The 12,617-nt window shown below is 50.3% G+C and overlaps 1 protein-coding gene across 1 annotated transcript; it reads left to right on the forward strand.

The window, feature by feature from the left end:
* Positions 1-786: 786 nt before the first annotated feature.
* LOC309973481 (UPF0764 protein C16orf89 homolog) lies at positions 787-12,143 on the forward strand (the record flags this gene model as incomplete). The annotated part of the gene is given in 9 exon segments (XM_082857773.1): positions 787-897; positions 5,561-5,579; positions 5,582-5,708; positions 7,001-7,118; positions 8,483-8,618; positions 9,295-9,399; positions 10,878-10,964; positions 11,952-12,076; positions 12,078-12,143. Coding segments are annotated over 9 exon segments (894 nt in total).
* Between the last annotated feature and the right edge of the window lie 474 nt (positions 12,144-12,617).

The following is a 12,617-nucleotide window of genomic DNA, read 5'->3' on the forward strand; positions in this document are numbered from 1 at the left end:
TGGGTGCTGGTAAGGTAGGTGTGGTCCATTTGGGAAAATTCATCAAAAAGCAAACTTATTCATTTTTCAGGGTGTATGTTGTACTTGAATAAAACATTTAAAATATAAAGAGAAAGAGGGAGTTCCCTGGAAGTCCAGTGGTTAGGACTCTGCACTTTCACTGCCGAGAGCCGGAGTTCAATCCTTGGCAGGGGAATGAAGATCCCACAAGCAGCGTGGCACAGCCAAAAAAGAAAGGAAAAAATAGAGACAGAGAGAGAGAAGGACAATGAAGGAACTAAAAACCAGAACGATTTTAAGTATTCATAGTAAGAAAGGAAAATTTCCCCACTGACCCTCCTGTCTCACCTCCCAAAGTAACCACACTAAAGAGTTCTGTGTGGATCTATGTGACAGCGCTTTGACTTTGAAATGGGTCCCCTTGAAGCCACCCCCTCTGCCCTTGCCTTGGGAGCTGCCCCAGAACCTGCACGTCAGGCACAGCGACCACCTGCCCTCAGCCCCACCTCACCCACCCACATATTAGACAAATGACACAGCGCCTCCTCCCTTGATGAGAGCCTGGATGGGGCAACACCAGGGACCCTAGAACCCAGCTCAGGACTTGGCATGTATCTCCTTTGCTTCTCCCAATAGCCCTGTGACTCCCCTTCTTACAGGTGAGGTCATTGAAGGTCACAACATTAGTGAGTGTGTGGCAGAGGCAGGGCTTGAAACCTGAGGGTAGAAGAGGGTAAGGAAGGACGAGTACATACATACGGATGGAGGGATGGGCAGACAGACACCATGGGCAGCCTCGTTAATGCCCCAGTTCCCAGGGAGGCCACTGCCTTCCGTTACATTGCCAAGGGTGTGAAGCTGGAACGCATGCCCTGCCCACTCCGGGCACCCTCTGAGGTGGGACGGGGCTGGGATCCAGAGACCTTGGCCTCAGGGTGCCTTGAACTTGAGCAAGTCACTCTCTATCAGTTGGCTTTCCTGACCTGTAAATTAAGGGATGGGAACTTCACATCTCAGAGAGCCCCTCTTGTTCTCATGATCTAAGAGGATAAGGACCAGGTGCCATGGTTGTGACAAACCAGAGGTAAACGCCTCATCCTGGAATATGAAAGCCTGATTGAGGAAGGCGTTGGGATCGTTCCCCTAGGGAGATAGAGAAGCAGGATTCATCACAAGCCAGTCCTGCTTGTACTGCTTGCCCACTTGGCCAACATCACACATGAAATTCAGTCCTCCCAGAGGTCAAGAAGGTACTGTTTCCCTTTCCAGAGACAGGAGGCTGAACCTTGGCAGAATTTCCACGATTAAGAAGTGGGCTTGGGGGACTTCCCTGGTGGCGCAGTGGTTAAGAATCCACCTGCCAATGCAGGGGACACAGGTTTGAGCCCTGGTCCGGGAAGATCCCACATGCCATGGAGCACCTAAGCCCGTGCACCATAACTACTGAGCCTGTGCTCTAGAGCCCGCGTGCCACAACTACTGAGCCTGCATGCCACAACTACTGAGCCTGTGAGCCACAACTACTGAAGTCCACGTGCCTAGAGCCTGTGCTCCACAACAAGAGAAGCCACCGCAATGAGAAGCCCACACACCGCAACGAAGAGTAGCCCCCACTCGCCGCAACTTGAGAAAGCCCTGCGCACAGCGACGAAGACCCAACGCAGCCAAAAATAAATTTAAAAATAATAATAATAAATAAAAATTTAAAAAGAAGAAAAAAAAAAGGATGTGGACTCAGGTGTTGGAATCACTGAACCACCTCATCCTAGCTGTGAGACAGGGGGTCAAAATAAGTCACTTTCCCCCCAGAACTTCAGATTTTAAGGTACAAAAGGGGATAAGAATAGTACCCACTTGAGGGGTTGTTGTAGGGGTTAACAAGTGATGATAGTGACAGGCTTCACCTGGAACAGTCGTTCTCAGTGACACACCCAAGCCAGAAAAAAACGGTTCTTGAGGAGTAAAGAAAAACATACTCTTTTTATGTATAAAGTGCAGATATAGATACGGCACACAAACAAATATGGAATATATCTGCTGTATTAAAATTTCACCTGGGGATTTCCCTGGTGGTCCAGTGGTAAAGAATCCGCCTTACAATGCAGGGGATGCGGGTTCAATCCCTGGTCAGGGAACTAAGATCCACTAGGCCCTCGTGCCACAACTACTGAGCTCACGCGCCTCAACTAGAGCCCGCATGCCGCAAACTACAGAGCCCACATGCCCTGGAGCCTGCACACCACAACTGGAGAAGAGAAAACCTGCACACCACAACTAGAGAGAAGCCTAAGCACCACCACGAAGAGCCCTCATGCAGCAACTAAGACCTGATGCAGCCAACAATAAATTAAATAAATAAATCTTTAAAAAAAAATTTTCAACAGGGACTTCCCTGGTGGTCCAGTGGTTAAGACTCTGTGCTCCCAATGCAGGAGTCATGGGTTCAGTCCCTGGTTGGGGAACTAAGATCCCACATGCTACACAGTGCAGCCAAACAAAAATTTCACAGGAGTTCTGAACAAAAACTTGTGCAGGAGGAACCCTCCCACATCACTGGTGGCTGTGGAAAATGGTGCAGCTGCTGTGGAAAGTAGTCTGGCAGTTCTTCAGTAAGTTAAACGTTAGCGTACAGTTACCATGTGACCCAGCAATTGCACTCCTAGGTGTATACCCTAGAGAACTGAAGACAGGTTTTCAAACAAAAACCCATTAATGAATGTTTATATCACCATCATTTACAGTAGCAGAAAGATGGAAACAACTCAAGTGCCCATCAACTGATGAATGGATAACATGTGATCTATCCATACAATGGAATATTTTTCAGGCATAAAAAAGGAATGAAGCACTGATTCATGCTACAAGATACATGAACTTTGAAAACGTTATGCTCAGTGAAAGAAGTCAGACACAAAAGGTCATATATTGAATGAGTATTTGTGTGAAATGTCAAGAGTAGGCAAATCCATGGAACCAGAAAACAGAGTAGTGGTTGCTAGGGGCTGAGGTTAGGGGGGATGGGGAGTGATTGCTGATGGATGTGGGGTTTCTTTTTTGGGGGATGAAAATATTTCAGAATTAGACAGTGGTGGTGTTTGCACAACTTTGTGAATATACTTTTAAGAGACACTGCCAAAGTGTATACTTTAAAAGGGCATGTGAATTTGTAACAGGGAAGAGCTAAATTGGACTCCATGTTCAATCTGTTTCTTTGACTTTAACCTTTGCTTTTCGTTGCTTTTGTTATTATAATCATACATAATGGCCTGCCTCAGGGAACCCTGCCCCTTTGCCTGAAAGTTAAACTAAAGTGCCTCTGTTCAGCTCACAGGGAGATAATCTGAACCCCCCCCCCCCCACCTGTGGATGGCTTCAAGAAAGAAGAAATTAACACATCCCCTCACCAGGGGATTTTCGCAATTATGGCCTTTTTACTTTACTTCCTCATCTCCTCCCCTTCTCTGTACTATAAAAGAAACTGGCATCCAAACCCCATAAGATGGTTTACCGGAGACACTAGTCTACCATCTTCTCGGTCTGCCAGCTTTCCGAATAAAGTCGTATTCCTTCCCTCAACACTTCGTCTCCCCATTCATTGGCCTGTCGTGCAGCGAGCAGAGCGAGCTTGGACTCGGTAACAAATTATATCGCAAAAAAGCTATTATTTTTAAATGTTCACGGGGAAATGTCTTAAAAGGCTGGAGAAGGGCAAGAATGAAAAATAGATTGAGAAACCCTGAGCTGGAGCCTGCCCACAAGGAACATCAGATGCACATTTTGGTGGTGGTATTTTTATTATTCTTACAGATCTATAATCTCTTAACTGAAACCCTGGGGACCAGATATGTTTCTGAATTCAGAATTTTTTAGAAAGGGCATATGGCATGCATACACGTAGTAGTCCCAAAGAAGTTCGGGACAGCACCCAGTACTCCAACAGTGACATTTTGCAGGGAAACAGATGTACTTTCACAGTGAGTGAGCTGCATGAGGGCGCTAAGTCCTCACTGTCCCAATACGAGAAGCACACGTGGCTGTGGGGCTCTTGAAATGTACCCAGCCTGAGCTGAAATGTGCCACGAGTGTAATACTCCCCAGATTTCAAACTTTGTAGTAGAAAAATGATATTAAAAAAAGAATGCAAATAATTAATTTTTATTGATTTTTCATGTTGACAGCAAGTTGAAAAGATAATATTTTGGATATTGGGATCTATTTGTTCAAATAAAATAGATTGTTAAAATTCATTTCACCTGCTTCTCTTTGTTTTTTTTTTTAATGTGGCCACTAGACGATTTTGAAGCACCCACGAAGCTCGCCCTTTGCAGCTCATATTCTGTCCCTACTGGACAGGCTCCACTCTAAGAAATCCTCTGTTCAGTTCAGAGGGCAGGTGTGCCCTCAAACGATCTTATTCCAAACTTATTTTTAAAAAAGGGACCTCCCTGGTGGTCCAGTGGTAAAGAATCTGCCTTGCAATGCAGGGGATGCGGGTTCGATCCCTGTTCAAGGACTAAGATCCCACATGCCGCGGGGCAACTAAGCCTGCGTGCCACAACTACTGAGCTCGCGCGCCTCAACTAGAGAGAGAAAACCCTCACGCCACAACTAGAGAGAAGCCCACGTGCCACAATGAAGAGTCCGCATCCCGCATCGAAAGATCCCGCATGCTGCAACTAAGACCTCGTGCAGCCAAAAAAAATAAATAAAATTAAAAGAAAAAAAACAGGGGCTTCCCTGGTGGCACAGTGGTTGAGAATCTGCCTGCTAATGCAGGGGACACGGGTTCGAGCCCTGGTCTGGGAGGATCCCACATGCCGCAGAGCAACTAGGCCCGTGAGCCACAACTACTGAGCCTGCGTGTCTGGAGCCTGTGCTCTGCAACAAGAGAGGCCGCGATAGTGAGGGGCCCGCGCACCGCGATGAAGAGTGGCCCCCGCTTGCCACAACTAGAGAAAGCCCTCGCACAGAAACGAAGACCCAACACAGCCATAAATAAATAAATAAATAAACCAGCTCCTTGTATGGTCCAGCCCTGCCTCCCAGGCTCCCAGCTCCCAGGTCCGTGGGGGTGAGTGGGGAGATAACTGGCCAGACATCATGACCAGACCCCAGCCCTCCCGAGCTTCGGCCTGTCCCTCTGCAGTCAGCGTCCACCACCCTCTCCCAGGTCTGGTCCTTAAGACCATCCTAGCCCGTGTCATCGTGAAGTCTGTTCCATAAGAGCTCCACATTCTAATGGAACAAAAGGTGTCAACTAACCCTACTTATATGTCTCAAGCTTCCATGGGATGTGATAGATTTAGTCAGAGCCCATCCCAACACTGTTCCTAGTGATTTTTAAAAATTTTTTTACAGAAAGAGCTTCCTTTGTGTTTCAAATGCAGTGACCAACCCTCAGGCAAGGCTTGGAGCCCTGAAGGCACCCGAGTGTGCTCAGGGCTGCCAGGGGAGGGACAGCCAGTCCTGGGCTCAAAACCACAGGAACCTGGGGGGCGGTTAAGCTCGGCATGGCCCACTGCTCCTGGGTCTCCCCGCAACCCTCTCCTCTCTGCCAGAGTTCCAGCCAGCCGTTGAGCCTGGTTTTGGAAGCTCCCGCACATCTGGACCCGCACCAAGGCCTCCATGGTCTACTCCACGTTTGAGCAGCAGGACTCCTTCTCAGAGGAGCACAGTGACCTGTGCCTGGTGCAGCTGCTGGGAACCGGGTGGCCCCCTGGACGGGCCCCGCTTCCTGAAAATCCCAAAGTGCTTGCCCTCCGCCAGTCCTCCCGTCCCACTCACTCTCCAAATCCCCAGGGGTTTGGGCAAAACCAGGCGCAAGCTCCCCCGAGAGCTGTTCCTTCTCCCATCCCCATCACTGTGAGTCAGCCCCCCTCTCTCCACCCGAGGCTTCCAGCCCTCTCCAAACACCTACCTCCACGCCCTGCACTCCCCAACTGGCTGGTCTCCCCACACCAGAGGGATCCTTCCAAAAAGCACATCTGAACACCCCACCCCAGTGCGAAGCTTCCTTGTTCTCAGGAAAAGCCCCGACTCCTCTGCCCTTCCAGGTCCCCGGGCCGGTCCAAGCCCTGGGGCCTCTTTTCAGACTCTCAAAGGCACCGGCTCCCTCCCACTTTAAGCCTTTGCCTGTGCCTGGCAGTCGCCTCTGTGGGGCCTCCTCCCACCCTGCCCCGCCCCAGGCCATGTGCCTAAGTAACTCTGCTCACACTTCAGGGCCAGCTCCAGCATCCTTCCTCCAGAACCTTCCCTGACCCCACCGCAGGGGGCTGACCTCCCATGGTGGACCGGTTCTCTTAGCCAGATGCAGTTCACATTTGTTTTATGGTTCTGTAGAACAAATGTGAACTGCCTCTGGCAAGGAGAAACAGTCCCAGAAGGCAGGACAGGGCTGTAGGCCCCAGAAAGAAGGACCCAGCCTAGTTTAGCTCACCTGCTGTGCAGTGGGCTTGGAGCAAACCCCCAAGGGGCAGCCCTAGGTGCAGGGACCCATGAAACCCATGAGCAGAAGGGGCAGCAGGTGCCCGAGCTCCCACCTTCTCAGCATCCTTCAGAGAGGTGTTTGGGCCAGGACACAGCTGGGCTTGCAGACGGGCTATGCTCCAGTGAGGGACCTGCCCTGTCCCTTCCATGGGGCAGGCTTGGCACAGGGGGGTGGGCATGCCAGGCCCGGGGATCTGCTGTTCTGGGTCCAGGGATCTGCTGTTTAGGGCAATTCTGGGAAACATGGTACTTGGGAGTCCCACGGAGAAATGGGAAGTCGCAGCCCCTGGTGGCTCCCCTAACTCAGGATAGCTCCAGCATCGCCTCCCCTGGGCCAGGGGGAACAATTTAGCCAATCCAGACACAGGACACCTGTGTTTATCTGGCATGGCTGTGTGCCTGGACCCTACTGGGGGGTCTAATAACTAGAGGGGGCATCAGGACCAGGAAAGGCTCCGTGCCCTCGGGCTTCATTCAGGACACTTTTAACAGCTTGGAACCACTTCTCCCACAGGACAAACAGCAGCCAGCCCTGCAGGCTCTCCGGTTTCTGCAAGACCCTCGTGACCAGGCCCGGCTGCTCTGGCTACTGTCTGTCTCACCAGCTGCTCTTCTTCCTCTCGGCCAGAATGGTGAGTGCCTGGCGTGGGCTCAACCCCAGCCCAAGGAAGAGGAAGAATGACTGAAAGGGGCTCATGACAGTGTAGTTTCGTATGTTCACACCTGGAAAATAAGCAGGTTTTAAACCCCTGCTTCAGACCTCAGGAGGCAGAAGTGAGTAGCCTGTCATTGTTCAGCCATGAAATCCAACCACAGTGGTGTGGTGGGGCGGGGCGGGGGGGGGATGAGATTCTGTTGCACTTTGCATGCTGAACTGGATCACAGGGTATTAGAAGAAGAGAGTGAAGCAGCAGAAAGAACTCAGTAAACAACAGATGGAAAAAGGTCTTAGAACAAAGTCAGTAGCTAGCTGCTTCCAGAAAACCAAACCAAGACCAAAACAGCCCCACCATCACTTCTCCTGTGCCCAAACACTCTTCCAAGCACAAGATTTGCTAGATACACATTTTATTTTATTTTATTTTGGCCTCACCGTGGGGCTTGTGGGATCTCAGTTCTCCGACCAGGGAATGAACCCGGGCCATGGCAGTGAAAGCACCGAATCCTAACCACTAGACCATCAGGGAACTCCCGCTAAATACTCATTTTAAACATATATTTATTTATACACAAAGTAGGGCTTGCTATCTCTATTCAAAAATGTTACTCAATGTCCATAAATTCTTAGCCAAGAAAGGACTTGCTGATTTTGTTTAATAGATTTTTTTATTATTATTTATTTGTAAGCTGTCACAGCCCAGTGTTTTTGTAAATACAATAAAAGCCAAGTTACAAGGAAAGTTATTGTGATTACTAGATTCAGCAGATAGAAAGTTGCTCTGACATATTGCTATAGAAGTTTCCAAAGCCTGTTCTCATCCCCTGTCCTTGTCTCCGTGCAACCGCTCCGCGGCCCAGGCTTTGAGCTGCACTGTAGCTGCCTGCTTGCGGGGTTAGGCTGAAATCAGAATGCGGTGACAGAGCGCTTTATAGCGCCCCCTAGTGTCAGGCGTCGTGTCAGGCACTTCCAGGTTATGGTACCGGCCCCCCCCACCCCCACACACACACAAGCTCCCCTCGGGTGCAGCTCCCATCGGCATCGCCCTTTCCCCATGAAAACCCTTGAGGCTCACAAAGGTTAATTTAGGGGGTGGAAGTCGCACAGCTCCTAAGCTGCAGAGCCGGGGCTCGAACTCAGCTCTCTCTGTCCCCCAGTGACTAAGCCCCACCAGGCTGGGAGTGTGGATAGGGAAGAAATTTTGGGAAAAGGGAAAGGACTTGCCCCAAAGGCAGCCACTTAAAAAACCGTTTCAGAACAGCAGGTCTTTTCCTGTAACAGCGTGCATGAATCGCTCAGACCACCAACTTCCTTGTCTCTTGGTGTTTGTTCCCCCAGATGGAATGCACGAAGGGGCTGTTCCGCCAGAGCCAGCGCTACATGAACCTCTTCTGTGCCAACATGATGGACCTGAACCGGAGAGCTGAGGCCATCGGATACGCCTACCCCACCCGGGACCTCTTCATGGAAAACAATGGGCCCCCCGCATTCTGCTCTAGGAACAAAGCAGCAGGGTGTCCCTGATTCCGGCCACACACACAAACACACACATACACTAGGGCTGCCAGGTTTAGCAAATGAAAATATAAGAGGCCCAGGCAAATTTGAACTTCAGATAAACAACGAATACATTTTTAGTATAAGTGTGCCCCAAACATTGCATGGGCTATTATACTTAACAATTTTTTTCTTTTTTTAAATTTTTTTGCCACACCGTGTGGCATGCTGGATCTTAGTTCCCCAATCAGGGATCGAAACTGCGTCCCCTGCAGTGGAAGAGTGGAAGCACTTAGTCTTAACCACTGGACCACCAGGGAAGTCCTACTTAACAATTTTTTATTCATCATTTATTGGAAATAAATTTAAGTGGGCATCCTGTATTTTATCTGCCACTGTTTTGACTGCTTGCTGCCCCCAAAATCTGGCCCAGTGACGGAGCTCTGGACAGACTGAACAAGGCAGGACCCAGGTTTGGGGGCCCCTGCTTACTAAGGCAGACCCTCAGGGCTGCCTCCTTGCAGCCACTGTGCTGAGTGCTCACCTGCTGGTGCCACCTCTCTCTAGCAGGTGGCACCATGGTGGCCTTGGGGAGGGGGAAGAGGTGGGCCTGGGGGATAGGCCTGAAGAGGGTCCCCTGTCTTTGCTTCCAGTCATGGTCTGTGGAATCAGTGGCTTCTCCAAATTCTATAAACTCCGGTGGCTGGAGGCCATTCTCAGCTGGCAGAAGCCACAGAAAGGATGCTTTGGGAAGCCAGGTGAGCTGTACTTCCTCCCTGGCTGGGAGCAGGGGTGGGGGTGGGGGCGCTGGGCTTCTATGCCAGTTGGGGAAAGGATGTACTGGTGTTGGGGGGGTGCAGAGAGAGGTGTGCAACATGCATGTCCATGCACACACATGCACACACACACATACATACACACACACACACATGTGGAAATAGGCTCAGAGTTTTGGAAGCCAAAACTTTGCAGGATGAGGGGCGGTCTTGTTGGAAGATATCGGACCCCTGCACCTGTGTTAACAAATTCCTTTCTTCATCAAGTATTCCCTGAGCACCTACTATATGCCAGACACAGTTCTAGGCTCTGGAGAAACTAGGCAGGGAAAAGAGAAACGAGGAAAAGAGACAGAAACCACCTACACAAACCAGTAAGTGAAATGCGAGTTCTGATAAGGATTGTGAAGGAGACATCAGGCTGAGAGAGAAAAGAACATTGGAGAAGCTTCTTTAGGCAGAGTAGTCAGGGGAGATGTCTGAGAGGTGGTGACACAGAAGCAGGGGTGGAGGGAACTATATTCAATATCCTATGATAAACCATAACGGAAAAGAATATGAAAATGAATATGTATATGTATAACTGAGTCACTTTGCTGTACAGCAGAAATTAAACACAACATTGTAAACTGTACTTCAACAAAATTTTTTTAAAAAGAAGAAGCTGGGACTTCCCCACCGGTCCAGTGGTTAAGACTCCATGCTTCCACTGCAGGGGGCGTGGGTTCAGGGTTTGATCCCTGGTCGGGAAACTAAGATTCCCACATGCCGCGAGTCATGGCCAAAATTAAAAAAAAATAAAGAATAAAAAGAAGAAATAGAGAAAAAGAAGAAGAAGAAGAAGCAGAGGGTGGAAAGGCAGAGGATGCAGCCCCTTTCCAGCCATGTGACACCAGACAGCTGGTCCTCTTTGGAGTATATCACTTCACCTCTCTGAGCCTCAATTTTCCTGTCTATAAATAAATGAGCAAAATAATCTCCACCTTCCTGAGCTATGAGGAGTAGACATAATACATATGAAAACACCTAGCTTTTGCCAGGTACAGACAAGGCTCCCAGTAAATGCTGGCTTCCCAAATGAGAAGCTTAGGATGCTCAAAGACCAAAGCTTTTGAAATAAGATAGTCTGTTTTAAGACAGAGGCATTTATAAAATGAAGATTCTCAGGCCTCCAGACCTATAGATTCAGCAGGTGGAGGGGCTGCGGACCCCCATTTTCAATGAGCTCCTCTGGCCATTCTGATATTGGTGATTGGGGGACCACAATTTGGGAAACATCAGTAGATGCATATTGAGGTGGTGTGGAAGTATCTCTACCCAGGGGCACGAGGAAACTTCCAGAAGTGCCTCCAGATTCAACAGAAGACTTGAGTTACTTGAGGTGTTGTGAAGAGTAGGGGGCTTAGCCAGTAATATTTAAAAATCCATCTTGAGAAGTTCACCTTTCATTCTTCTCTCAGCTGCTGAAGATGAAGAATTACCCAAAGCCATTCAGTACCAACAGCATCTTTTGAGAAGAGTGAAGAGGCGAGAAAAACAATTTACAGGTAATGAAAATACCCAAGACATGAAACCAAAACCTAGAAAGGATACACACGGCTTGCATTCAAGGAAAACAGGCTCCCAGCATCACCCAGGAGCCAGGGTGGGGGGCCTTTGTGTTTGGGAGCTAGAGGGAAGGGTAGGAGTCTCTGATGCCCTCCTCTTTGAAAGTGGGGAGTCCAGAGATGCTGTCTCCAGTGAAGGGAACATAAAAGAGAAGTTTCGGGGCTTCCCTGGTGGCGCAGTGGTTGAGAGTCCGCCTGCCGATGCAGGGGACACGGGTTTGTGCCCTGATCTGGGAAGATCCCACATGCCGCGGAGCGGCTGGGCCCGTGCACCATGGCTGCTGAGCCTGCGTGTCCGGAGCCTGTGCTCCACAACGGGAGAGGCTACAACAGTGAGAGGCCCGCGTACCACAAAAAAAAAAAAAAAAGAGAGAGAAGTTTCAGTGTATTACACACTGAAAGTCACAGAGATAACTGCTCTCGGTCAAAGTCTAGTCAGGAAAACAGAACCTGCATCAGGAACTTCAGCAGAGGGAATTGAATATAGGGAACTCAGAGGTGCTGCAAGAGCTGAAAACAGAAAAGGTGAGAAAACACAGACATTAACCACTGCAGGAAGCCCCCGTCCTCCCTGGAGGCAGAGCTGGAGGGACCGTGAGAGGAGATGGGGTGAGCGGAGCCTGCAGAGGCTGGACACAGAGGAGACAGAGAGGGGCAAGGGGAGAAATACCCTGGCTTCTCCCCTCATCCCACCTGTGCCTGCCTGTGGTGGGCAGGGCAGTCTGGGAAATGTAGTTTGGAGGGGTTGGTGCACTGGGGTTTGGAGCAAAGAAGGGCAGAGAGGGGATCTTTGAGCCAGGGGACAAGTGATGAACACAGTTCTGGTGGCCGCACGTCCCCAGGCTGGCCGAGGGAACATCTGAAAAGTACTCCCAATGGAACGGTGGCCACCCCCCAGCACTCACAGCAGGGCCTGTGCCTCCCCAGATGGCTGCTCTTCCCACAACACGGCCATGGCTGTTGCAGCCCTGGGCGGCTTCATCTACGTCCTGGCGGAACTCCCGCCAGCAGACGGAGAGCTGCGGCCGCCCACACCGACACCACCCAGCAGCCACTGACAAGGCTGGTTCCATGCCTGCCACCTGCCAGGAAGGTGGCCTTTCGTCCTTCCTTCCTTAGTCCTGGGGCCTGGGTCACACCCTGAGAAGGAGGCAGCCCAAGCAAAGCAATCCAGCGTCATCCCCTCAGGGAGCAGGGCTGGGGATGTGGGGCTGGGATGGACCCAGGCTCGGAGCAGATGAACAAATTTAGAGTGCAGTTGAGTGGGGAGTTGAGTCTTGTTCCTCAGCCTTTCAGACAACTTCACTTGGGATAATTATAGCACCTATCCCTATATTACCTCCACAGCTGTGACAGTTGTGTCTGTAGAGTACTGAGAACAGTACCTGTAATGTAGGAGGTGCCAGGTAAATGTTACCTGCTCCTGCACAGTGAGGATGTCGCATTCCCTGGGAGCTTGTCCCGAGGCAGTTGGCGGCGCCGGGGGGTGCGGTGGGGGTGGGGGGCTGGCTCATCAACGTTTCTCTCATTCCCAGCTTGCTTCTCTTCCCTCCTGTTCTGCTTCAGTGTGAGCATAACTAAATGTGGCAGGTG

This window comes from Leucopleurus acutus (genome assembly GCF_964270905.1).
Source record: "Leucopleurus acutus genome assembly, chromosome: 16".
In the NCBI taxonomy this organism is placed as follows: domain Eukaryota; kingdom Metazoa; phylum Chordata; class Mammalia; order Artiodactyla; family Delphinidae; genus Leucopleurus; species Leucopleurus acutus.